The following is a 26,480-nucleotide window of genomic DNA, read 5'->3' as shown; positions in this document are numbered from 1 at the left end:
AAATCGAATCTGAGACCAAAAAATTTTTGCCCGAAAAAAAAGTAAGGCTAACCCCTTTGTATTTTTGGCGAAAATTTTCGCATTCTGAAAAGTGCTGGAATAAATTCTTTCTGGCACTATTCCGACGTAATTTTGCGAAAGAAATCGATTGGGCGCAGTCCCAATACGCTGCGAGCAACGAATAAAAAGTTACAGCCGAAAAACGAGAACCTGTGTTTTCGACATTTTTCAGCTGGTGCTTTTTCCTTTGTGACTTCTCTCCTGTTGATCCCACGCCATTTTTGCTGCGTTTTCTGAGTTCCTGGGCGTCCAATTAGTCGAGTAAGGGTCATTTAAATCGAATCTGAGACCAAAAAATTTTTGCCCGAAAAAAAAGTAAGGCTAACCCCTTTGTATTTTTGGCGAAAATTTTCGCATTCTGAAAAGTGCTGGAATAAATTTTTTCTGGCACTATTCCGACGTAATTTTGCGAGAGAAATCGATTGGGCGCAGTCCCAATACGCTGCGAGCAACGAATAAAAAGTTACAGCCGAAAAACGAGAACCTGCGTTTTCGACATTTTTCAGCTGGTGCTTTTTCCTTTGTAACTTCTCTCCTGTTGATCCGACGCCATTTTTGCTGCGTTTTCTGAGTTCCTGGGTGTCCAGTTAGTCGAGTAAGGGTCATTTAAATCGAATCCGAGACCAAAAATTTTTTGCCTGAAAAAAAAGTAAGGCTAACCCCTTTGTATTTTTGGCGAAAATTTTCGCATTCTGAAAAGTGCTGGAATAAATTCTTTCTGGCACTATTCCGACGTAATTTTGCGAAAGAAATCGATTGGGCGTAGTCCCAATACGCTGCGAGCAACGAATAAAAAGTTGCAGCCGAAAAACGAGAACCTGTGTTTTCGACATTTTTCAGCTGGTGCTTTTTCCTTTGTCACTTCTCTCCTGTTGATTTCACGCCATTTTTGCTGCGTTTTCTGAGTTCCTGGGCGTCCAATTAGTCGAGTAAGGGTCATTTAAATCGAATCTGAGACCAAAAATTTTTTGCCTGAAAAAAAAGTAAGGCTAACCCCTTTGTATTTTTGGCGAAAATTTTCGCATTCTGAAAAGTGCTGGAATAAATTCTTTCCGGCACTATTCCGACGTAATTTTGCGAGAGAAATCGATTGGGCGCAGTCCCAATACGCTGCGAGCAACGAATAAAAAGTTACAGCCGAAAAACGAGAACCTGCGTTTTCGACATTTTTCAGCTGGTGCTTTTTCCTTTGTAACTTCTCTCCTGTTGATCCGACGCCATTTTTGCTGCGTTTTCTGAGTTCCTGGGTGTCCAGTTAGTCGAGTAAGGGTCATTTAAATCGAATCCGAGACCAAAAATTTTTTGCCTGAAAAAAAAGTAAGGCTAACCCCTTTGTATTTTTGGCGAAAATTTTCGCATTCTAAAAAGTGCTGGAATAAATTCTTTCTGGCACTATTCCGACGTAATTTTGCGAAAGAAATCGATTGGGCGTAGTCCCAATACGCTGCGAGCAACGAATAAAAAGTTGCAGCCGAAAAACGAGAACCTGTGTTTTCGACATTTTTCAGCTGGTGCTTTTTCCTTTGTAACTTCTCTCCTGTTGATTTCACGCCATTTTTGCTGCGTTTTCTGAGTTCCTGGGCGTCCAATTAGTCAAGTAAGGGTCATTTAAATCGAATCTGAGACCAAAAAATTTTTGCCCGAAAAAAAAGTAAGGCTAACCCCTTTGTATTTTTGGCGAAAATTTTCGCATTCTGAAAAGTGCTGGAATAAATTCTTTTTGGCACTATTCCGACGTAATTTTGCGAAAGAAATCGATTGGGCGCAGTCCCAATACGCTGCGAGCAACGAATAAAAAGTTACAGCCGAAAAACGAGAACCTGTGTTTTCGACATTTTTCAGCTGGTGCTTTTTCCTTTGTAACTTCTCTCCTGTTGATCCCACGCCATTTTTGCTGCGTTTTCTGAGTTCCTGGGCGTCCAATTAGTCGAGTAAGGGTCATTTAAATCGAATCTGAGACCAAAAATTTTTTGCCTGAAAAAAAAGTGAGGCTAACCCCTTTGTATTTTTGGCGAAAATTTTCGCATTCTGAAAAGTGCTGGGATAAATTCTTTCTGGCACTATTCCGACGTAATTTTGCGAGAGAAATCGATTGGGCGCAGTCCCAATACGCTGCGAGCAACGAATAAAAAGTTACAGCCGAAAAACGAGAACCTGCGTTTTCGACATTTTTCAGCTGGTGCTTTTTCCTTTGTAACTTCTCTCCTGTTGATCCGACGCCATTTTTGCTGCGTTTTCCGAGTTCCTGGGTGTCCAGTTAGTCGAGTAAGGGTCATTTAAATCGAATCCGAGACCAAAAATTTTTTGCCTGAAAAAAAAGTAAGGCTAACCCCTTTGTATTTTTGGCGAAAATTTTCGCATTCTGAAAAGTGCTGGAATAAATTCTTTCTGGCACTATTCCGACGTAATTTTGCGAAAGAAATCGATTGGGCGCAGTCCCAATACGCTGCGAGCAACGAATAAAAAGTTACAGCCGAAAAACGAGAACCTGTGTTTTCGACATTTTTCAGCTGGTGCTTTTTCCTTTGTAACTTCTCTCCTGTTGATTTCACGCCATTTTTGCTGCGTTTTCTGAGTTCCTGGGCGTCCAATTAGTCGAGTAAGGGTCATTTAAATCGAATCTGAGACCAAAAATTTTTTGCCCGAAAAAAAAGTAAGGCTAACCCCTTTGTATTTTTGGCGAAAATTTTCGCATTCTGAAAAGTGCTGGAATAAATTCTTTCTGGCACTATTCCGACGTAATTTTGCGAGAGAAATCGATTGGGAGCAGTCCCAAAACGCTGCGAGCGACGAATAAAAAGTTACAGCCGAAAAACGAGAACCTGTGTTTCCGACATTTTTCAGCTGGTGCTTTTTCCTTTGTAACTTCTCTCCTGTTGATCCCACGCCATTTTTGCTGCGTTTTCTGAGTTCCTGGGCGTCCAATTAGTCGAGTAAGGGTCATTTAAATCGAATCTGAGACCAAAAATTTTTTGCCTGAAAAAAAAGTGAGGCTAACCCCTTTGTATTTTTGGCGAAAATTTTCGCATTCTGAAAAGTGCTGGGATAAATTCTTTCTGGCACTATTCCGACGTAATTTTGCGAGAGAAATCGATTGGGCGCAGTCCCAATACGCTGCGAGCAACGAATAAAAAGTTACAGCCGAAAAACGAGAACCTGCGTTTTCGACATTTTTCAGCTGGTGCTTTTTCCTTTGTAACTTCTCTCCTGTTGATCCGACGCCATTTTTGCTGCGTTTTCCGAGTTCCTGGGTGTCCAGTTAGTCGAGTAAGGGTCATTTAAATCGAATCCGAGACCAAAAATTTTTTGCCTGAAAAAAAAGTAAGGCTAACCCCTTTGTATTTTTGGCGAAAATTTTCGCATTCTGAAAAGTGCTGGAATAAATTCTTTCTGGCACTATTCCGACGTAATTTTGCGAAAGAAATCGATTGGGCGCAGTCCCAATACGCTGCGAGCAACGAATAAAAAGTTACAGCCGAAAAACGAGAACCTGTGTTTTCGACATTTTTCAGCTGGTGCTTTTTCCTTTGTAACTTCTCTCCTGTTGATTTCACGCCATTTTTGCTGCGTTTTCTGAGTTCCTGGGCGTCCAATTAGTCGAGTAAGGGTCATTTAAATCGAATCTGAGACCAAAAATTTTTTGCCCGAAAAAAAAGTAAGGCTAACCCCTTTGTATTTTTGGCGAAAATTTTCGCATTCTGAAAAGTGCTGGAATAAATTCTTTCTGGCACTATTCCGACGTAATTTTGCGAGAGAAATCGATTGGGAGCAGTCCCAAAACGCTGCGAGCGACGAATAAAAAGTTACAGCCGAAAAACGAGAACCTGTGTTTCCGACATTTTTCAGCTGGTGCTTTTTCCTTTGTAACTTCTCTCCTGTTGATCCCACGCCATTTTTGCTGCGTTTTCTGAGTTCCTGGGCGTCCAATTAGTCGAGTAAGGGTCATTTAAATCGAATCTGAGACCAAAAATTTTTTGCCTGAAAAAAAAGTAAGGCTAACCCCTTTGTATTTTTGGCGAAAATTTTCGCATTCTGAAAAGTGCTGGAATAAATTCTTTCTGGCACTATTCCGACGTAATTTTGCGAGAGAAATCGATTGGGCGCAGTCCCAAAACGCTGCGAGCAACGAACAAAAAGTTACAGCCGAAAAACGAGAACCAGTGTCCTCGACATTTTTCAGCTGGTGCTTTTTCCTTCGTAACTTCTCTTCTGTTGATCCCACGCCATTTTTGCTGCGTTTTCTGGGTTTCCGGCTGTCCAATTAGTCAAGTAAGGGTCATTTAAATCGAATCTGAGACCAAAAATTTTTTGCCCGAAAAAAAAGTAAGGCTAACCCCTTTGTATTTTTGGCGAAAATTTTCGCATTCTGAAAAGTGCTGGAATAAATTCTTTCTGGCACTAGTCCGACGTAATTTTGCGAGAGAAATCGATTGAGCGCAGTCCCAATACGCTGCGAGCAACGAATAAAAAGTTACAGCCGAAAAACGAGAACCAGTGTTTTTGACATTTTTCAGCCGGTGCTTTTTCCTTTGTAACTTCTCTCCTGTTGATCCCACGCCATTTTTGCTGCGTTTTCTGAGTTTCTGGGTGTCCAATTAGTCGAGTAAGGGTCATTTAAATCGAATCTGAGACCAAAAATTTTTTGCCTGAAAAAAAAGTAAGGCTAACCCCTTTGTATTTTTGGCGAAAATTTTCGCATTCTGAAAAGTGCTGGAATAAATTCTTTCTGGCACTATTCCGACGTAATTTTGCGAGAGAAATCGATTGGGCGCAATCCCAAAACGCTGCGAGCAACGAACAAAAAGTTACAGCCGAAAAACGAGAACCAGTGTCTTCGACATTTTTCAGCTGGTGCTTTTTCCTTCGTAACTTCTCTTCTGTTGATCCCACGCCATCGTTGCTGCGTTTTCTGAGTTCCTGGGTGTCCAGTTAGTCGAGTGAGGGTCATTTAAATCGAATCTGAGACCAAAAATTTTTTGCCCCAAAAAAAAGTAAGGCTAACCCCTTTGTATTTTTGGCGAAAATTTTCGCATTCTGAAAAGTGCTGGAATAAATTCTTTCTGGCACTATTCCGACGTAATTTTGCGAGAGAAATCGATTGGGCGCAGTCCCAATACGCTGCGAGCAACGAATAAAAAGTTACAGCCGAAAATCGGGAACCCGTGTTTCCGACATTTTTCAGCTGGTGCTTTTTCCTTCGTAACTTCTCTCCTGTTGATCCCACGCCATTTTTGCTGCGTTTTCTGAGTTCCTGGGTGTCCGATTAGTCGAGTAAGGGTTATTTAAATCGAATCTGAGACCAAAAATTTTTTGCCTGAAAAAAAAGTAAGGCTAACCCCTTTGCATTTTTGGCGAAAATTTTCGCAATCTGAAAAGTGCTGGAATAAATTCTTTCTGGCACTATTCCGACGTAATTTTGCGAGAGAAATCGATTGGGCGCAGTCCCAATACGCTGCGAGCAACGAATAAAAAGTTACAGCCGAAAATCGGGAACCTGTGTTTCCGACATTTTTCAGCTGGTGCTTTTTCCTTTGTAACTTCTCTCCTGTTGATCCCACGCCATTTTTGCTGCGTTTTCTGAGTTCCTGGGTGTCCGATTAGTCGAGTAAGGGTTATTTAAATCGAATCTGAGACCAAAAATTTTTGGCCTGAAAAAAAAGTAAGGCTAACCCCTATGTATTTTTGGCGAAAATTTTCGCATTCTGAAAAGTGCTGGAATAAATTCTTTCCGGCACTATTCCGACGTAATTTTGCGAGAGAAATCGATTGGGCGCAGTCCCAATACGCTGCGAGCAACGAATAAAAAGTTACAGCCGAAAAACGAGAACCTGTGTTTTCGACATTTTTCAGCAGGTGCTTTTTCCTTCGTAACTTCTCTTCTGTTGACCCCACGCCATTTTTGCTGCGTCTTCTGAGTTCCTGGGTGTCCAGTTAGTCGAGTGAGGGTCATTTAAATCGAATCTGAGACCAAAAATTTTTTGCCCCAAAAAAAAGTAAGGCTAACCCCTTTGTATTTTTGGCGAAAATTTTCGCATTCTGAAAAGTGCTGGAATAAATTCTTTCTGGCACTATACCGACGTAATTTTGCGAAAGAAATCGATTGGGCGCAGTCCCAATACGCTGCGAGCAACGAACAAAAAGTTACAGCCGAAAAACGAGAACCTGTGTTTTCGACATTTTTCAGCCGGTGCTTATTCCTTCATTACTTCTCTTCTGTTGACCCCACGCCATTTTTGCTGCGTTTTCTGAGTTCCTGGGTGTCCAATTAGTCGAGTAAGGGTCATTCAAATCGAATCAGAGACCAAAAATTTTTTGCCTGAAAAAAAAGTAAGGCTAACCCCTTTGTATTTTTGGCGAAAATTTTCGCATTCTGAAAAGTGCTGGAATAAATTCTTTCTGGCACTTTTCCGACGTAATTTTGCGAGAGAAATCGATTGGGCGCAGTTCCAATACGCTGCGAGCAACGAATAAAAAGTTACAGCCGAAAAACGAGAACCCGTGTTTTCGACATTTTTCAGCAGGTGCTTTTTCCTTCGTAACTTCTCTTCTGTGACCCCACGCCATTTTGCTGCGTTTTCTGAGTTCCTGGGTGTCCAATTAGTCGAGTAAGGGTCATTTAAATCGAATCCGAGACCAAAAATTTTTTGCCTGAAAAAAAAGTAAGGCTAACCCCTTTGTATTTTTGGCGAAAATTTTCGCATTCTGAAAAGTGCTGGAATAAATTCTTCCTGGCACCATTCCGACGTAATTTTGCGAAAGAAATCGATTGGGCGCAGTCCCAATACGCTGCGAGCAACGAATGAAAAGTTACAGCCGAAAAACGAGAACCTGCGTTTTCGACATTTTTCAGCTGGTGCTTTTTCCTTTGTAACTTCTCTCCTGTTGATCCGACGCCATTTTTGCTGCGTTTTCTGAGTTCCTGGGTGTCCAATTAGTCGAGTAAGGGTCATTTAAATCGAATCCGAGACCAAAAATTTCTTGCCTGAAAAAAAAGTAAGGCTAACCCCTTTGTATTTTTGGCGAAAATTTTCGCATTCTGAAAAGTGCTGGAATAAATTCTTTCTGGCACTATTCCGACGTAATTTTGCGAGAGAAATCGATTGGGCGCAGTCTCAATACGCTGCGAGCAACGAATAAAAAGTTACAGCCGAAAAACGAGAACCCGTGTTTTCGACATTTTTCAGCAGGTGCTTTTTCCTTCGTAACTTCTCTTCTGTTGACCCCACGCCATTTTTGCTGCGTTTTCTGAGTTCCTGGGTGTCCAATTAGTCGAGTAAGGGTCATTTAAATCGAATCTGAGACCAAAAATTTTTTGCCCCAAAAAAAAGTAAGGCTAACCCCTTTGTATTTTTGGCGAAAATTTTCGCATTCTGAAAAGTGCTGGAATAAATTCTTTCTGGCACTATACCGACGTAATTTTGCGAGAGAAATCGATAGGGCGCAGTCTCAATACGCTGCGAGCAACGAATAAAAAGTTACAGCCGAAAAACGAGAACCCGTGTTTTCGACATTTTTCAGCAGGTGCCTTTTCCTTCGTAACTTCTCTTCTGTTGACCCCACGCCATTTTGCTGCGTTTTCTGAGTTCCTGGGTGTCCAATTAGTCGAGTAAGGGTCATTTAAATCGAATCTGAGACCAAAAATTTTTTGCCCGAAAAAAAAGTAAGGCTAACCCCTTTGTATTTTTGGCGAAAATTTTCGCATTCTGAAAAGTGCTGGAATAAATTCTTTCTGGCACTATTCCGACGTAATTTTGCGAAAGAAATCGATTGGGCGCAGTCCCAATACGCTGCGAGCAACGAATGAAAAGTTACAGCCGAAAAACGAGAACCTGTGTTTCCGACATTTTTCAGCTGGTGCTTTTTCCTTCGTAACTTCTCTTCTGTTGACCCCACGCCATTTTTGCTGCGTTTTCTGAGTTCCTGGGTGTCCAATTAGTCGAGTAAGGGTCATTTAAATCGAATCTGAGACCAAAAATTTTTTGCCCCAAAAAAAAGTAAGGCTAACCCCCCTTGTATTTTTGGCGAAAATTTTCGCATTCTGAAAAGTGCTGGAATAAATTCTTTCTGGCACTATTCCGACGTAATTTTGCGAGAGAAATCGATTGGGCGCAGTCTCAATGCGCTGCGAGCAACGAATAAAAAGTTACAGCCGAAAAACGAGAACCCGTGTCTTCGACATTTTTCAGCAGGTGCTTTTTCCTTCGTAACTTCTCTTCTGTTGACCCCACGCCATTTTGCTGCGTTTTCTGAGTTCCTGGGTGTCCAGTTAGTCGAGTGAGGGTCATTTAAATCGAATCTGAGACCAAAAATTTTTTGCCCCAAAAAAAAGTAAGGCTAACCCCTTTGTATTTTTGGCGAAAATTTTCGCATTCCGAAAAGTGCTGGAATAAATTCTTTCTGGCACTATTCCGACGTAATTTTGCGAGAGAAATCGATTGGGCGCAGTCTCAATACGCTGCGAGCAACGAATAAAAAGTTACAGCCGAAAAACGAGAACCCGTGTTTTCGACATTTTTCAGCAGGTGCTTTTTCCTTCGTAACTTCTCTTCTGTTGACCCCACGCCATTTTTGCTGCGTTTTCTGAGTTCCTGGGTGTCCAGTTAGTCGAGTGAGGGTCATTTAAATCGAATCTGAGACCAAAAATTTTTTGCCCCAAAAAAAAGTAAGGCTAACCCCTTTGTATTTTTGGCGAAAATTTTCGCATTCTGAAAAGTGCTGGAATAAATTCTTTCTGGCACTATTCCGACGCAATTTAGCGAGAGAAATCGATTGGGCGCAGTCCCAATACGCTGCGAGCAACGAATAAAAGTTACAGCCGAAAAACGAGAACCTGTGGTTTCGACATTTTTCAGCAGGTGCTTTTTCCTTCGTAACTTCTCTTCTGTTGACCCCACGCCATTTTTGCTGCGTTTTCTGAGTTCCTGGGTGTCCGATTAGTCGAGTAAGGGTTATTTAAATCGAATCCGAGACCAAAAATTTTTTGCCCCAAAAAATGAAGAAAAAGTAAGGCTAACTTTGTATTTTCGGCGAAAATTTTCGCTATTTTGAAAAGTGCTGCAATAAATTCTTTCTGGCACTATTCCGACGTAATTTTGCGAGAGAAATCGATTGGGCGCAGTCCAGAGTCGTCCATTAGCAGAACAGTCAAACTTACAACCTCATCCGATATTCTTTGTATTATCCTAGCCATTCTTTACAGCTCTTCAATGTCTAGGACGTAGCGTCTTTTCTATTTTTTATTTTCATGCTTTCGCAGCAAATTTCTTAGTTTCGTATAATATGTCACATTTTTCGCAATCAAACTTATTCTAAATAGGTTTATGATCATGCAACATTAAGTACCTATTATCTAATAGTATGAAAACGTATTTGAAAAATTCAGTCCACAACAATTGTGCATTACATTCGTATATGAATATTTCGAAATTGGCGGCCTTGTTATGTCATGCACTCGTTATCCCAGTTCTCAGGCAGCACTGGATTCAAAATTCTTGATAACGTCTCCAGCGAACAGGACGTTCCACATCCGGGCACGTTCAAGGGGTGCGGAATAGTTGTTTCCGTAGTATTCAGGAATGATATCTGGATCAGAAACTCGTTGAAAATTTCAACATGCAAATACATAAGTCGTAAGTATAATAAAGTATCGTATTAACTTACCTTGACTCTGTGATCTCGTCCACCGTCCACTGTGTGCAATTCAAAGATCAAACACGCACCGTATGCCGGCTCAATGTGTTCTTCGTTGAATCCCAAGAGCCTCGAAGTATACACAAGCGTATAATCGTGAGCAGCGTAAAGGTGCATTTTGCGTTCGTTGGTTCCGTTCTTACTCATCCACATATTCTGTAAAATTTCCTTCAACAAGGGTCCTACTTAAATAGAATTCTTGGTTGTAGGTGCCATGAGTGGTGCAATACCAGAAATTTGTACGAAAAATTTTCGCACTTACCGCCTCTGAGCCGCTTCTGGACTAAACTGTTCATATGCGCATCAAAGTATGCGTATGCATTAGCCTTTATGGTTTCGTTCCTCAAGAAGTTTGTAGCCCAGTCTGGCAATGGTAATCCATTTAATTCCTATATGATTTCGAGACATGCCCAATGTGAATAAATTCTTAAAATTTTAACACTTGACTCAAGCATCTTACCTGACATTGAAATATGTCGCGAAGATACAAAACACTTTTTAAAGATGTTATCTTCATGCCGGTACCCTTTGACAGTATGTTGAAGAGAACTGGGTCGTTATAGCTTGCGTCTAACTCCGACATGAAATGAGCAGATTCATTCTCAAAGCGCGGACACGGCACGTCCATCACGATCAACTGATGAAAAACGCTAAATAATCGATGGACAGTTTTGCGATGGTAATTTTTTCCAGAACATTCTCACCAACCTTGTCCGCACCCTGCGGTATCGTCTGCACCGTAACTGGACGCCAAAGTAAACCTGGTATGAACTGGTCTTCAGGTTCCGGCAAATAAAGTCCTGCTAAAAGCGATTGCGCGGACATGATGGCTCTGTCCAAATGGCTGCTACGTACCAGAATTTCGTTGCTGCGGTATTCGTCGTCGATCAACGATCCATACATTTCTCGTATCCGTTGCCCCAGAGTGTACAACTGAAGCATTCCTTTCTGGTGCATACGAAATTTGTACGAAAAGTTATTTTGTACTGTTATATGGATACGAGCTTTTAAACCGAATTAAACTTCTCTTCTGCTACTTATAAATTAACAACCAACCTTAGTCAATCCTCCCTTTCCGCTAGGCCATGGATAATCAGCATAAGGATCATTCGGATAAACATTAAGGGGAGCTCTGTCGCCATGTCGAAATACCTGCAACGTATGTAGCACAATTAGCTAGTATACCATTACCAGAATGATGGCTTTTTGGAGATTCGCAGTTCTTTAACACTGTTGACAATTTCTATAGTAAATCCACAGAATCCATCCAAATATGTTCCAAGTTCCTATGGATTTGCCGGATTCCTACAGGATCCCATCGGAAATTGGAAGGAACCAAATGGATTCCATGGGACATTTTCACTAGGGAAAAGATAAAAAACTATTGCTTACGATAACCACTTGTTGCAGGCTCGCTTGTTCGTGGGATGGTGAAGTAGAGGCAGTGCAGTGAAAAGTTAGAAGAACGAAGGCAATAGCCACTCTAAAAACAGCTGAGGAATCACGCATTTTGAAGGGTTCTGACCCGTACTTAATAAAATAGTTCCTAGGATAATGTTAATGACAATTTATAATTGGGATAAGCAACGTCTAGGTAAAGATAAATTTTCTGTATTGTACTCCGTCCGTATTCATTTTGCAACTGGTATCTATTTAACTCATTCCGTAGTCCAATTTAAGATCTTACACGTTTTCAAGTTCACAGTTCTGACGATACTGACCTCAGGGCTCGTTATCAAATTAAAGTAAATGCGTGAATTCAAGTTCAGTAAAACTCAGGGTTCATTATCATCGTAGGTATTATAGTGTTATCTTACTGGTGATGTTGCCATAACTGAACGATTTATTGATATAATTAAAACTTATATGTTTGATTCGTTTGCGTAATTTTATTGATAAGTGGGTAGTTAGTTTAAATTTCTAGATATTGAATATCTTTACAAAATCCACGCTTAAAAGCGTTCCAGTTTACGCATATTCCATATAATAAGGCAGAGAAGCAGTAAGCGGAATTTCATGTATCATGATTCGCATGAACTATGGTGCATTGCAAATCGGACTATGGTGTTACTTGTAAGGATATTCAAGACTGTAATTTGAATCCAGCATCCGCTTACAATTTATAACTGCAATATTTTTGTTGCAAAATTATTGAAATAATTATTGTACAAGTTAGTAAAATTCAATTATCGTGTGTTTTACGATTATGATACGATGAGAGATTTCAGAATGTGTAAAGAACTAGTTGTTCAATCACTCCGAAGAAAAATAGCAAGCGCAACGACATTGAGGAAAATTTGATATCATTAATTTTAATGAATAAAAAGACAACAACAGTGAAAACGACGTGTACAATTTTATTCCCTGAACTGGATAAGTTTTATTTCATTATCGTTGCGTAAAAATGTTTTCAACGCATCAGACTGCATCGTCCATTGACATCTTTGAATTTTAATGGGCGTAGAATTATCTCGGTACATGGCATTTAGCAATCCCATTGTATACCGCGTGTTTCAAAAATAAATTCCATCACTGTCGTGCTTGATCTCATTCGTTTATTTCTACGTTCTCTTCTTCGTTCTTCATAGTACAGAGACTTCATATTTAGCGATTACATATAACGTGTGTTTGAAAAATAAATTTCATCACTGTCGTACTCGATCTCATTTGTTTATTTCTACCTTCACTTTTAAGGTTTCCATCGTTTCCATTGAGATTATCACTCTTTGCAAATCGTCATCTGATGGAAAGAAATTGAACTAATGCAACCAGCTGACAGCTGACTGTTGTCTGTGTTTTTTCGCATGTCCACATTAGAATAGGTATATTATTGATTATGTTTCCTAAACGTATGTGTCATGAGTAATTTGAAACCCTAAGAATTACGAGTTGCCTCGATTAAAATTAAAAACTTAGGTTATGTGATGATAAAATGGCGCCTATAGTTATAGGCTCTGACGTCATGAGGACATTTTCCAATCATACGGAGACGTGGCATTGAGTCACATTATATACCGCGTGTTTCAAAAATAAATTCCATCACAGTCGTGCTTGGTTTCATTCGTTTATTTTTACCTTTTATTTTTAGCTTTCTATAGTACAGGAACGTGGCATTTAACGGTCACATATACCGCCTCTTTCAAAAGTAATCTCCACCACAGTCGCACTCGAGCTCATTCGTTTATTTCTGCCTTCTCTTTTTAGTTTTCTATAGTACAGAGAGTATCCACCGCGACGACGCGCGAGAACCGCCATCTTAACGTGGTCGCGACTACACCGCTGTTGCGGTGTTGCGCTGTGTGATTTTTGTTATTTGACAAAGATATTCCCGCGGTGATAATGATTCAAACTCGATAAAATTGCAGTGTGTATTTTGCCAAGGAATAGTGAAGGTAGGCTGAAATTATATTGAATCACATTTGATTAACCGTAGGATTTTCAATATCGTCCCGTAACCTATATTTTATTTACATCAAAATTTATCGTTTTACCAATGCCGCAACTGTAGCGGACAAACCAATGTCTTTGATACAGGTAATAGAATTGCTTACCCGTAGACGGGACAACCTCAAAGCTTTTATTTAAACAAACTGTAATTCAAAATTACCTCATCAATGTATCATTCAGAATATTTTTTTTCTAAACAGTACAATTCTCACTCCCACACATATTATTGTAAAAACACTAATGTAACCATAATAAATTAGGCTCATTCATTATGAACATAATTTTACTGCACCTACAATACTAAATCTACAATCTTTTCTTTAATGATTTTCAATTTTTTTGCTTCTCACATATTCTCCTATTTTTTAGTTGAATGTATGTAATGGATGTAACATACTCCGCTACCCGTTGACCATCGCTATCCGCTATTCAGGAGCGACACATTTTTGAAAACCTTTTTAACATCACTTCGTAGTTTTCAGATCGAGGATACCTGAACTGGTTGGTAAACCAATTTAACAATGCCGAAAGGACGGTTAATTACTCGATCTGTGACCCATACCAGGCCTATCAGCATGACGCTTAACTTGGACTGCTCTGAGGAGCCTCTCAGCGAATCTCAGCTTGCGCACAATGCAAAGTTGAAAGAAAATTATGATAAGGTAAAGAACTCGTGCGTGAAGTAATTTGTGTATATTCTGTTAAATAGAGTGAGAAACTTGAAAACTAAAAACTCAGGCAAGGGAAATTGCCACAACTTTGGCATTCCTGGTAAAGTGTTTCAATACAGCAACAGCATGTACTGTTAATAAAGGTGTTTTATATTTAAATGTTTCTTAAGGTTGCAGGAACGCTCGAAGAAGTGATCAAAGAACGTGGTGGTCAGCTACTCTGTCAGGCAGGTGCTGTCCAAGGGTATCAGTACACATTGTAAGTATCTTAAAGCAATTAAGCAGCTGTTAAAAATCTAATGTTTTTAGTAATAGTGAGCATCACTCTCTACTTATTACCTTGAACTTTTTCTACAGGCCAGGAAATGCTCCACAGCCAGCAATCGTCAAACCTAGCCAGTCTTCGTTGTTGAATCCTGTAAGTTTCACTTTGTTGAATAATTCAATTAATTCATCATTTTGGCATATTTAATTGCCAATGATAAACTTTCCAAGTGTGAAACTCAGATTCAAGAGCTATTTAAGATTCAGTTTATGTATTATACTCATTGCTGATGTTATTTCTAGAACCAGGCAAAATCGCAGCCTATAAAGTTGAACATGTTAAGCAACCCACCTGGAAATCAGGGAAATATCCAGCTTGTGATGGATCCACGGATGGGTGTTATATTGGGAGCAGTTACACAGCAGCAATGTAGGCAAACTGTATTTTAAAATTATTTTCAACCACTCAATGTTCCTGGGACAATTGTGAAACTAACACTATGTCGTTTTCTAGCTACCCCACCAACCACGCAAGCAACTCCTTCACCGGTAGTGTCTTCACAATCAACCAATGAAAACGTACGTAGATCGATGCATCTATGTGTTCCGTATATTAAAAATCAGCCTCATGATTGTTGTTTCTGTTAATCCAGTACAAGTACACGAGATCTGGCCGTAGAACAAAAGTGCTCCAAGTGCAGCAGCCTGATATCATGGAAGAAGTGAGTGAAAACTGAAATTCACTTGAACGGTGGCGTTTTGGGTATTATTTCCTGTGCTGTTCACAATGTCGTTTATTTTTTTACCCCTAAATTTGACGTGCCAAAAATTGGAATTTGATTTAGTCAACAAAAGTTTGGTCTCAGACTGGGAATGCAAAAGAAGTGCATATTGCATATGAATACTTGTAACTCTGTTACCAATTTCAGCTTCCTACTCCAGTTTCCAGAACCAGAGGAAAAACCGGCACCCCTACACACGTCGTTACTCCTAGTAAGTTGCAATCTGATGTTAAATACAGTTAGATTTGGGTAGAAATAATCATGAATGTTGCTGTTCGTACCTCTGGTTTTGATCAATAGAATTAAATCATCTGTTCCAGCAACGACGAGCCCTCAGGGGGTGACAAATCTGAGGATAAAAACGGTTCCTAAACAGCAACAGCAACAGCAACAGCAGCAGCAGCAGCAGCAGCAACCACAACAGAAACCTGCCCCAATCATTGTAAGACCAACAGAACACACTAGCATAGGTGGTATATCTGTGGGTAACAAAAATGCAAGTGAGTATAGAGTCTCGATTTATCCTCATAAGTTTGATGTGACTGATATCATTTTTATCTGCTGCACTAAATATTTAAATCCATAATTATTTCAGGCGGTGAACAGATCGAAGAATCGAAGCGCAACCTGCCAGATGGCAGAGAGATAACGTTCAATAAAATGAACGGCGGTAGGACTTTTCCCTCGTTGGTTGTTGTTGCCCGGCCAAACCTTTGCACAAAAGATATCGCGCCACAGCTTGCGCAAGCAGAGAGAACGGAACTGGGTCGGTACCGAGGTGTTTTAACAAAAACAAACGTTTAATCGTACACGATTAACACCCCTGTTAATGGCGAATCTTGTTTTCAGATGTTAAAGTTAAGAGCGTCTTGATGTATTCAGCAACAAAATTTGCCGAATGGCTAATACAGCAGGGTTTAGTGCGATCGGAGCAGTACTGCAACCTGCACAGTAGTAACTATCAAAAGACTAAATTGAAACTTGGAATGTACAGTGATTCTGGTACATTTCCCTACTCTGGTGGTTACGTGTGGATATCGAGCTGTTGCCCGGATCGTTTTGTCTCAGTATTCTCTGGCTCGATATTTCAAGGAGCTCCGCACACTCCAACTGTTTTACTCAAGTTAATTTATCACTGGGCTTGTCAAACAAACGTGCAGAACGTCGTCTCTTGGGTAAAAGTATCTAACGTTTATGTAAAAAATTTTTACACCAATCTTCGCAGCATTTGCACAGCTGCTGTGTGGGATAAAAGTCGTAAAATGGGTGGCAAAAATTCTATGGTTCAAGTCGGAGTTATCAGCCTTGGAACTACATCGCAAGATGGAAATCTGAGACAGGTAAATTTTTATTCTATGTATCGACTTGTGCTCATTACAGGTAAGTATGTTGCCTATCTTTTCAATCTTTGATATTATTCATTTTGTAGATGAACTCATATGTTTAATCTCTCGTTCAACAGGTCAAAGTAGAAGTATTGGGTATCTTGAATTTGGAAACGCAGGAAATTCGACTGCGCGCTTGTGACCCTGTTCATGACGGTGACAGGTCCTTCAAACGAAGGTTTCACAATATATTAAATCCGCTTCGAGACTGGGTCCACAAAGAATCCAAAATACTTACCGATTACACAGTCGACAAATCTACCCTCCAGGAAATGGGATTTCACAATGTGATGCAGTCAGCGTTTTCTGAACAAAATCCCAGGAACACATTCAGTAATTACCACATTATGGAATACCTGAGAAAAATCGTACCAAGAATGTTTCAAAACACGCTAAGTCTTCTTAGTAGACAAATGATACAACAATTCCTAGACGACCTTGTCTGGCGTGAAATGTTTGGTAAAACAGCAGCCCGTGCATTTGACAATATAATAATCCACATAGCGGAGCAGACTAGAATTGATTCTCGTAAGTTGGATTCTTTGGATGAGAACGAAAAAGCAGTCTTATATACCTCCAAGTTGACTATCAATATCTGTAATTTTCAGCTGACTGTTTACTAGATCGTTTGGCTAAGATTGCAGCAAATCCATTCCAGGATTGGTCTTATTCAAACCTGGCTCCGCCGCAGCTGGCTCCAATGGTCTCGATCCCAAAGGAGCCAGTATCAAACAACGCGGAAATTATTCAGACTATAACACAGGTTGACTTGACTAGAAACAACAATAAACCGGGGCCTAAACGAAACCGAAAAAGACTCATACCTTCTAAAGGCACGAGTCCCGAGCCTGAAGTGAAAAGATCGACGCCTGAACTGAGATTTAGAGACAGGGAAAACAAGGGCGGCGACAACATACAACTTCAGGAGTACTACTATGCCACAATGGAGGGTGACAAGAACAGGCTTTTAGATGAGCGTAAAAGTTCCATAAACATGAAGGTGAGCTAGCGACAATATTTTCGCGGGAATTTCCATTTGTAAAACTAAATGAAAGTAGGCACAGAATTTTCTATGATATCAATAAGTAATTGAAAGATAGATGTGTAACATTCATTTAAGATACACTCTGTATTATAATGTGCAGTGTTTTCTGTGCACTACGATAATGCGATCGAATACAGAAGTTATGGAGCACATGGTGACCCATGTAAGGCCACAAGTACCTGGACAAAAGGAATCCCCGGTCTGTAGGTATTGCTGCGCTGTATTCTCGTCCAAGCATCAAATGACAACGCACGTTAGCGAAGCGCACAGCACAATGGGGCGAAGTGCCAACGGCGACATGGTGGTATGCGCTATTTGCGAAGAAAAGTTTGGTGAGTCGATGCTCAATTGTGAGTACCTTGTATTATTTTAGTCAACATTAAGGCAGATAAGACTGCTGAACCGTTAATTTTCTTTTCAGTGATTGGTACACTACTGGCTAATCACATGGCAGCTACTCATTATCCGTCGGAAATGCCATACCGATGCGAGACCTGTGGTTATCGTTCATCTAGTCATAAAGATGTCATCGATCATTACTATAAAATCCATGAGAAAGGGGACGGTCTGATGTGTCCTTATTGTCTCAAGGTAAGAAGAACGGTGCATTTGACTTTTACCCAGTCATTGCCAATTCTGTGTAATAACTAAAATTCGCGCGTTAAACAGGTGATTCAGTTCTGCACGGATGGTAATTCAGGCACTCTTCTACCAGTTGTTCATGCCTACTTATTGCACATGCAGAGGCATTCATTGAGGCGTGAAGAAGGGAGGGGTAACAAATGTCGGCGATGCTGTCTTTGGTTCAACCAAAAAAGTGCGCTGATAACGCATCAGAAAGAGTTGCACATTTTCCTGTCTAGCCCTAGTAAGTTGAGAACTGCGTGAGAATCAATAATATCTGATTATTAATTACAGTCTAAATTACCGTATTCGTCAATTTTTACAGAAATTATTCCGTACATCGCAACTGAAAACGGTATAATGATACCGAGACCACGTAATCCAGTGAAACGTATCGAAATAGATAGTCCTATACAGGAATTACCCAACACTGAGAATGTGAAGACATGGTCCGAAGGACCGATTAGAATTCTTGCTCCACCTAAGTTGGCTTGTCAGGAGTGCGAGGAGGACATAGATGAGCTTGAACATTACCCGTAAGATTACCCGTCGGTTTTTTGGTCGTAGAACTAATTTCGTACAATGGTCGCTTCGATTGTTATATGACCGTATGGTGTAATACTTAATAATTTACAGCGGTGAACAGAAATGCTTGCACTGCAAATACTCGACGTGCTGTTGGCGAGCTTTCAAGGAACATCAGCAACAGTTTCACAATGCTAGACCACTGACCGGCTTAGCAGTACTTTCACCACTGCTGAACATACCCTTGGAAAATAAAATGCAGTGTCCTTGCGGTTTTTCGTCGGTTGATGGAAACCAATTAGGTATCAATGTATATTCATTCATTTACTACTGGTCTTAGATCATTTTTTATATCCAATTTTATATTCTGATAACATCTTTCGGTTCTTTTGCAGCGACGCATTTGATCAAATGTAAAAGGATATCAGCTTACCCTACCGAGGATTCCGAGGCGACTGGAATGTTAGACAGTTTGGGATTGGTTCCCAAAAATATTCAAGACGTATGGGTGTTGTAATATTGCAAAATGTTAAATGATGCAGGGAAACAAGTTCCGTTTCAATTTTTTTTTTCCATTATCCTTATGTGCTGTTTAACCACTACTGGATATAAATATAGAATAAAATAAACAGTATTCGTTAAATCTGGCAAAATTTGATCTACTTCATTTAAAATTAGCTTTTTGCTGAAGCAAAGCAAAAATTCTTCAGATATAAAAAAATTCAAAAATATGAAAGGACTAGTTATTATGAGGTACATGTAAATGTTGTGGTTTTTAAGGACCTGGAAGGTACAAACAGTCTTCATCAAAAGCCACCCAGGATTGACAGAATGGAAAACCGACACAACGACGAGGAGAATTCTGTTCAGCCATTGACTTGTGAAAAAACTGACGGAGATTTAGCGATGCCTGATATTACCGTAAGAACAAATATGGAATTGAATTCTACTACTGGCATTAATGGTCGTCGGGCAAAAGCGTCTACCTCTACATCAACAAGGTTCGAACCTTCCCTAGAAGACAATTTGCCAGAGATCGTTGAGGACAGACTCTTGCCATCATCTGGAAAGAAAAAAAAAGTCTGATGTCGAGATCTCAAATATTGTGAAGTGAGGATTTTAAGGGACGTGAAAATTGAGTCTAGCAAATTTCTCGGTAAAACCGGTAGACTTCGTGAATAGTGTTTACGTTAATTTTACGGTATTTCGATTAACTAACAATAAGTATGAAAATAAAACTGAGTTTTGAACGACTTTAAGCTACGTTAATACCGTTCGTAATCGTTTGCGTTTGCACCTTTTCTTTTACGAGTTACAGATTAGCCAAGCACGACAAGCTTCACTGAATAAGAGAAGTTTCCAAAGCGTGATGCAATGTATAATAACTGTTATGATTTGTTTCCCAATTGTATAATTTCTTGTCATTTTTTCACAGACATTGAAAATTAGAAACTATATTATTACATACGGTAGAAAAATTTTGCAAACGTTCGGCGCGATGTATCGAAACATATAATAAAAATTTTCGATACTCAAGATCATTCTAGAATTACCTGTGCGAGACCCAACGTTTTCGAACATACTACCGATAGCAAGTACTAAGGATAAATTTGACAATGTATCGATAAGTATGTTACGATCAATCCTAATAAGTCTTTCTTTTCTACCACACACGTTATATTTCCGTTGTACATTGGATAAAAATTAATAGAAAAAATGCATCGTATCGTTACGTAGTGGGCTGATTTCTCAGTTAATTCGCTTGCTCATCCGTTGAAAATTAATTGATCATACACACTCGTGCATACCTTCAATTATCGAGCAGACCCATGACTGCAGCTCTACTTCGCCAATCGGTACGTGACACGTAACCACCAGAAAGTAGTCTGGAACCAGAATACGCGGTCCGGCCATGCATTACTCTCCAGTTGTCAATGAAAATTACTTCTCCAGGCGAAAGTTTCACGCGGTTTTCCCCCTCTTTGTCGGCCACAATAGCAGCTATGAGGCGCAGATCGTTATAGTGTTGCTGTATCTGATCACGAGGAAGAGTTCTCAGCACAGAACGATCGTAGAGATTAAATCTGTGATAGGGATTTGATATTTTTATTTAATTTGATTCATTTTTACTTCATTTCGCTGCTCCCTCTCGATACAAGAATGGAAAAATCTAAGAGACCAGCCAACCTGATTTGCAAAAGCTCCCTAGTGACGGGGTGGAGTTTCAGGATCGGATCCACGTGCGTATGGTGCTGACCTTCTTCCACATAGGTCGCAGAAACCGGCATCCGCGTCAGTCTCTCGTAAGATTCCGGATACCTCTGTTTCAGCTGCATACTAACGTTCAGGCCATCTACGAGGAGCGTTTCTCCTCCGATTCTCGCAGGCTCCAGACCATGAAAAACTTGCAGGCTGAAATTTGAAAGCTCGTTGTCTGTGGGAAGTTTAAAAAATTTCAAAACACCTCTTACTTACCCTGCAGAGTCGCACCAGTAGGTATTGTCTGTATGAGCACCAAGGGCGATGCTTGTGTATGCAGTGTCATAGTGCGGCTTTATGTCGGTCTCCGATACGACTTCACTGGCATCGGCAATTTCCTCGTTATGAACTTCCCACATTTCGCCGAAAAAAGTTTTTTGTACAGGCGCCATTCTGGTTATCACTTTTTCGGTAACGGCGAGAGTAGCTTCTACCTGAAAAAAGCGTTCAGCCTCGTCATTCGCAGAAGATAATGAAACGGATGGTCATTTTTGTGAAGTGTTTCTATTACGGTAACATCGGTATTAAAAACCTAAAGCTTCATACCCTTCATGTAGCATAATGTAATGATTGTTGTACTCACACCGGTGACAAACGCCACTCCATATCTCAGCAGGGACGAAAGAACCTCGGATAAACCTGCGTCCGTGTTCATGTAGGAATTCAATTCCACCCTTGCAACATCCGGGAGCTTGAACCAAGGAACAGGGGTGATTTTTCGCTCTTGGTTGTCGCCCAAAAATCTAGCATTCTTCACCAGCCAAGAGATTTGGTATTTTGATCTGTGACCTCCGTCCCCTTGAAATCGAGACAATATGACGGTCATGAAACTGTGCGAGCATTGCCTGATAGATATTTTTTTACGCATTAAATAATCTTACAAATGACGTCGAGCACTCCGTCAGAGAGATTGTATTCACGAGGAAATATATCCGGGGGAAAATCGAGAATACTGAGCTTGCGCTGATTCGTTGTATCATTGTAGCATTCGGCACATCTGGAAATGTTCCGGAGAATCGTTATTATGCGTAAATCGGTCCGATTTCATTGGCTAATTCCACTTATTCATACCTGCAATGATCGCGCAGCCACTGGTGGAAAATTGTGATTGGCTCTGCATTCGGGATTTCGAGTTGAAATCCATCCTTCAATACGGAAATCTCTGAAGCATTGAAGTATTTCGTACAGCATCACAGCGTATAGTAACGAAGTACTTGATAAGTTTACCTGCTTTTTCCATTGACGCAGATGTCACAAATGATCAACACACACACACACACACACACCAAGCGTGTAAAGAGACGTTGATCTATGGTCTTCTCAAGGCAACACGACGAAGTGACAGTTGGAAATGATTAGAATGGACAGCGACCCTCTAAAAGTATAACTCTGCTTATCGGAAGTGTAACTGACACACATGGGCGGGGTTATCAAAGCGTGTAGAATATCAATAAAACTTTGTATCGTAATGCTAATAATTATATTGCAAACAGTACAAAGATTAAAATGCATATAGTTTGCTCGGACATGATTTTGAATAATATGTCCACAGAAGATAGGGAAACAGCGAAAAACTCTCTTTTGCTGGAATAGAATTTCAAATCACAAAATCCAACTACCGTTAATTCATACGAAATTCATTATTTAAGATATGCTATTATCATATTTTACTTATTTTTAACTTTGAACATTAAAAAAATACATATTCGGTCTGCGATATTACAATAAAAACTTGAATTAATGAACTATCCTCCACTCATTTCTTGATCCTAATATAGGTTCACGGCCTGTTGTTTATTTATTAATTCGAGATTATAGTCAATAATCTATCAGGCCCATGACTGTGGCTCTGCTTCGCCAGTCGGTGCGAGCCACGTAACAGCCAGTAAGAAGTCTAGAACCTGAGTACGCAGTCCTGCCATGCAACACCCTCCAATTGTCTATAAAGACTACTTCCCCAGGTACAAGTTTTACCAGGGTTTCGCCACTTTTGTCGGCTATGACGGAAGCGAGGAGGCGAAGATCGTGGTAATGTTGCTGGATATGATCGTAAGGAAGAGTCCTTAGCACAGTACGATCGTAGAGTTGAAACCTGTGGTCGAAAACGGCGGATGCGAATTACTTCATTTGACAGACTTTTATCGTGACAATACGAAACGGTACAAACTGTGAACAAAGTTAACCTGATCTGCAAAAGCTCCTTAGTGACAGGGTGGAGCTTCAGAAGCGGATCCACGTGAGTGTGATGCTGACCCGGATCGATGTAAGTTGCGGAGATTGGCATCCGAGTCAATCTCTCGTAAGATTCCGGAGACTGCTGTTTTATCAGCATACTAACGTTCAAACCATCCACCAGGATCGTCTCTCCTCCTTTTGTCGCCGGTTTCAGGGAGTGGAACACTTGTAGCCTGAATTTTTTAAGGGTGAATCATTCGAACCGTCTGCATGTACTGCGGTCAAATGTTGCAGGCGAAGAAAAATAGCGTTTAAAAACTTATCAGGCGTGTTATTTGCACGAAAGATAGTAAAAACGAATGCAGCTACATTCTTACTATAAAATCATGAATTTATACGAATTTTAATAACACGATAGATGTAAGGTATTAGCAATTGGAGAAAAGTTTTTATAGCCGAAACGTTCAAAATGATTCGACTCTGGCGTCTTTTATTAGATTCGAATGTTACCGAGCTTATTTTATTTTAACCGTAGAGACCTGTAGAGATTACCGGAAAAACGTTTTACAAGTAATCATCACCAGAGTGGATGAGATAATTTCATTTGTGCATGTATAACTGATCGTACTGCAATATAAGATTTCTCGAATTTTTCTCAGGTAATTTTCGACAAATGACCCCAAAACATTGGAATCGGTTAAACAACCACCAAAGTTCAACCACCTTGCACACTGTAATTATAAAGCCTAATTTGCTCAAATTGTTGATACCATAGCCTGTGTTATTTTAATTGACGCAGATTCATTTCGATTAAATAATAAAAGTATTGTTTCATTCGCGTTGACTATCATTAGAGTAAATAACATTTCTGGAAATTTCGTAACGGGCGTGTTTTCTGATTCTCAATTTCCAGATGATGTAGGCTGTATGTATGAATGGCATTTCCCTACATCTCAATCGCAAAACGACAGGACATTCGAGTAAACCTAAATGTATTTGGTTTTTCAACCCTAAAACCATATATCTGTGTACTCTTTACCCTGCAGCGTCGGACCAGGAGGTATTATCCGTATGAGCATCAAGATAGTTATTCGAGAAGGCGGCATCCAATGGCAGTGCAGTATCAAGTTTCGGAGTGACGTCGCTGTCGTCTTCGAACTCGCCGTTGTGAATTTCAAACATTTCGCCGTAAAAAGTCTTCTGAACTGGCGCCATTCTGGTTATCACTTTTTCCGTCGCGGCTATGGTGGCATCCACCTGAAAAACGCAACATGGGGTTAAATTACATTTTTATCACACGTGCATGAAAAGTGCGGGACTCTGCGTAGCAATTTAGCGAGACGAACAAGTAGCCAATTTCATCTGTGCTGTAGATATGGGTTTGCGCACGCGCAGCCCACAGTTGACTCACTTTCGCCCCTAGGGAGAAAAAATTGACCAATCACGTCCTGCGACACTGCTAAGTAAGGCCCACTGCTTTTCATTCGCTTGTTATAAAAACTACCGTGTGTGCGTGATTGCTGCCCTCTCTTCGCTCAGGCGCAAATTTCACACTCCTCGCAACCGCCAAATTTCGGCCCTTGTAACGCAATATATTGTTCTCGTAAATTACAAATACTTGGCTTTTTCCGAACCCCATACTCACATGAGTGACAAACGCTACTCCATATCGCAGCAGGGATGAAAGAACCTCGGATAAACCTGCGTCCGTGTTCATGTAGGAATTCAATTCCACCCTTGCAACATCCGGGAGCTTGAACCAAGGAACAGGGGTGATTTTTTGCTCTTGGTTGTCGCCCAAAAATCTAGCATTCTTCACCAGCCAAGAAATTTGGTATTTTGATCTGTGACCTCCGTCCCCTTGAAATCGAAACGATAAAGAGGTCATGAAACTGTGCGAGCATTGCCTGATAAGATATTTCTTTACGTATTAAATAATCTTACAAATGACGTCGAGCACTCCGTCAGAGAGATTGTATTCACGAGGAAATATATCCGGGGGAAAATCGAGAATACTGAGCTTGCGCTGATTCGTTGTATCATTGTAGCATTCGTCACACCTGGAAATATCATGGGGAATCGTTATTACGGGAAAATCTGTCTGATTTTTTTGACTAATTCCACTTATTCATACCTGCAATGATCGCGCAGCCACTGGTAGAAAATGGGAATCGGTGCCGAATTCGGAATTTCGAGTTGAAATCCATCCTTCAATACGGAAATCTCTGAAGCATTGAAGTATTTCAGGCATTATTACATCCAACCAAGTTTCTAAAACTTTTCTAATAACTATATTTAACGTATATTTCAAAGAATCTCACCTGCCATTTTCAAACTCACAGTTTCCGTCACCAACAATTTACAAGTTTACGATATAAATCAGAAATAAGAAACCGCCTACGCTGATCACTTTCGAATTCTTCGCCGTAACGGAGAAGTGTGTTAACTGTGGATCATACCAGAAGAAATAGATCGGTTTGTTAAAAGCGCGATATCTTTATTTATATGACTCGGGTTATCATGCAGCTCGATCTTTAAACAAACGGATAAGTTACTGAGGAAAGACTGGATAGGACTGACAAAACTAATGATGTCTCATCTGAAGGGGATAAACCATTTCATTTTCAAAAATCTTCGAATTCGTTTATAATTATATCTATCTACAAATCGTCGTGACTTCAACAAATCTGTCTGATAAATTTGAAAATCAATTCACGAATATTTTACACATGCAAAGTTTTTAGTTACGAACGTTACAGAAAAAGTCCTTATTGTTAGATGACCTTAGGAAAATGTTTTAGTATTCAAAACTTGTTTACCTTATGGTTTCGCAATCGGGAAGCAGATTGTTTACGTATTTGATTTCTGGCAGCTAGTAGAGTTGAAGAAAAAAATACTCTCGTTATTCTCTCCCCTGCAAGTAACAGAGAATATATATATATTACAAGTCGATCGTGATCATGATCGTAGAAAAGTAACGAAGTGTAATAATGTGTATACGATCGGTATAATACGTGTAATATTACGTACTGTAAGGGACAACTGTTCAAAATCGTCTCAACAACTGACACAGATAGCTGATCGCGAACACCATCGACATCGACCGTGACCAACGCATACGAGGATGACGACCCACAACCGGACACACAAATAGGGAAAAGACGTCGACAGGATAACCCAACAACAGCCCTGGGAGAGTATAAAACTGGAGGACCACGAAGAGCGGTTACAAATTGTCCGGCAAAGCGCCGAGTTGCGTCATTATGGTACGAAGCGTTTCTCGTCTAGAGAGAGTTATCGAAATTAGCTTCACGACATTTAGAGCGGAAATTCAAGCAAAGAGCGTAGTCCGAAATTTGAAAAGAGTATAGAAATTAGAGTCCACGATAGCCCGGGACCTCTAGAGGAAATATTGAATAGAGCAGCGTATTTCACCCTTGAGCTGTAGGGAAGTTAGGAGCAGAACCGATAAATTCTGATAGTTTTATTATTTCTTTAATTTTGTTTTTATTTTTTGTTTCTCTACGGTTAAATTTTGTAAAACCGTATCATT

At 40.2% G+C, this 26,480-nt stretch overlaps 3 protein-coding genes across 11 annotated transcripts; 1 reads left to right on the top strand and 2 right to left on the bottom strand.

Annotated features, from left to right (window-relative positions):
* Positions 1-9,267: 9,267 nt before the first annotated feature.
* LOC124177177 (lysosomal acid phosphatase-like) lies at positions 9,268-11,515 on the bottom strand. Its single transcript, XM_046559272.1, has 7 exons — positions 11,143-11,515; positions 10,807-10,902; positions 10,459-10,698; positions 10,211-10,387; positions 10,013-10,139; positions 9,721-9,932; positions 9,268-9,642 (listed from the first exon to the last, which is right to left on the bottom strand). Exons 1-7 carry the CDS (start codon positions 11,257-11,259, stop codon positions 9,499-9,501), a joined length of 1,113 nt encoding a protein of 370 aa, XP_046415228.1. The 5' UTR covers positions 11,260-11,515; the 3' UTR covers positions 9,268-9,498.
* A 1,471-nt stretch (positions 11,516-12,986) lies between these two features.
* Positions 12,987-19,762, top strand: LOC124177371. Of its 6 annotated transcripts, XM_046559687.1 has the most exons (21): positions 12,989-13,142; positions 13,259-13,284; positions 13,673-13,859; positions 14,039-14,127; positions 14,226-14,286; positions 14,436-14,562; positions 14,647-14,711; positions 14,786-14,854; positions 15,062-15,125; positions 15,229-15,414; positions 15,510-15,680; positions 15,764-16,254; positions 16,377-16,827; positions 16,908-17,299; positions 17,445-17,676; positions 17,766-17,935; positions 18,014-18,212; positions 18,294-18,504; positions 18,605-18,795; positions 18,889-18,995; positions 19,274-19,762. In XM_046559687.1, the coding sequence occupies exons 3-21, from the start codon at positions 13,719-13,721 to the stop codon at positions 19,577-19,579; spliced, it is 3,723 nt and encodes a 1,240-aa protein (XP_046415643.1). In that variant the 5' UTR covers positions 12,989-13,142; positions 13,259-13,284; positions 13,673-13,718; the 3' UTR covers positions 19,580-19,762. The 6 variants fall into 6 exon arrangements, with proteins under 6 accessions (XP_046415646.1, XP_046415642.1, XP_046415647.1 ...); XM_046559690.1 differs by lacking the exon at positions 13,259-13,284 and having other exon boundaries at positions 12,987-13,142; positions 15,235-15,414; XM_046559686.1 differs by lacking the exon at positions 13,259-13,284 and having other exon boundaries at positions 12,987-13,142.
* Positions 18,835-25,763, bottom strand: LOC124177373 (trimethyllysine dioxygenase, mitochondrial). 4 transcript variants are annotated; one of them, XM_046559696.1, is made up of 8 exons: positions 25,249-25,417; positions 25,062-25,152; positions 21,634-21,749; positions 21,336-21,550; positions 20,969-21,186; positions 20,681-20,905; positions 20,302-20,577; positions 18,835-19,556 (listed from the first exon to the last, which is right to left on the bottom strand). In XM_046559696.1, exons 1-7 carry the CDS (start codon positions 25,253-25,255, stop codon positions 20,304-20,306), a joined length of 1,146 nt encoding a protein of 381 aa, XP_046415652.1. In that variant the 5' UTR covers positions 25,256-25,417; the 3' UTR covers positions 18,835-19,556; positions 20,302-20,303. The 4 variants fall into 4 exon arrangements, with proteins under 4 accessions (XP_046415652.1, XP_046415648.1, XP_046415651.1 ...); XM_046559692.1 differs by lacking the exons at positions 25,062-25,152; positions 25,249-25,417 and adding exons at positions 21,824-21,914; positions 21,980-22,575; XM_046559695.1 differs by lacking the exons at positions 18,835-19,556; positions 20,302-20,577; positions 20,681-20,905; ... (1 more) ...; positions 21,336-21,550; positions 21,634-21,749 and adding exons at positions 22,037-22,844; positions 22,936-23,160; positions 23,967-24,184; ... (1 more) ...; positions 24,872-24,987; positions 25,747-25,763 and having other exon boundaries at positions 25,249-25,373.
* Positions 25,764-26,480: the final 717 nt, after the last annotated feature.

The sequence above is a fragment of the Neodiprion fabricii genome, chromosome 3, assembly GCF_021155785.1.
Source record: "Neodiprion fabricii isolate iyNeoFabr1 chromosome 3, iyNeoFabr1.1, whole genome shotgun sequence".
Taxonomy (NCBI): domain Eukaryota; kingdom Metazoa; phylum Arthropoda; class Insecta; order Hymenoptera; family Diprionidae; genus Neodiprion; species Neodiprion fabricii.
The sequence above is the reverse complement of the archived record's forward strand: the minus strand, read 5'-3'. Positions and strand labels throughout refer to the sequence as shown.

Excerpts from the sequence above, each read along its gene's own strand:
- LOC124177177 (XM_046559272.1), bottom strand. The coding sequence starts at position 11,259 with ATGCGTGATTCCTCAGCTGTTTTTAGAGTGGCTATTGCCTTCGTTCTT. Across the intron at positions 10,903-11,142 it reads GCCTGCAACAAGTGGTTATC|GTATTTCGACATGGCGACAG; the intron begins GTAAGCAATAGT and ends CATACGTTGCAG. Across the intron at positions 9,933-10,012 it reads CCAGAAGCGGCTCAGAGGCG|GACCCTTGTTGAAGGAAATT; the intron begins GTAAGTGCGAAA and ends CTATTTAAGTAG.
- LOC124177373 (XM_046559692.1), bottom strand. Across the intron at positions 21,187-21,335 it reads GAGTGGCGTTTGTCACCGGT|GTAGAAGCTACTCTCGCCGT; the intron begins GTGAGTACAACA and ends CGCTTTTTTCAG. Across the intron at positions 20,906-20,968 it reads TACTGGTGCGACTCTGCAGG|CCTGCAAGTTTTTCATGGTC; the intron begins GTAAGTAAGAGG and ends TTCAAATTTCAG.
- LOC124177371 (XM_046559686.1), top strand. The coding sequence starts at position 13,719 with ATGCCGAAAGGACGGTTAATTACTCGATCTGTGACCCATACCAGGCCT. Across the intron at positions 17,300-17,444 it reads AAAGTTCCATAAACATGAAG|TGTTTTCTGTGCACTACGAT; the intron begins GTGAGCTAGCGA and ends TATAATGTGCAG. Across the intron at positions 18,996-19,273 it reads TTCCCAAAAATATTCAAGAC|GACCTGGAAGGTACAAACAG; the intron begins GTATGGGTGTTG and ends GTGGTTTTTAAG.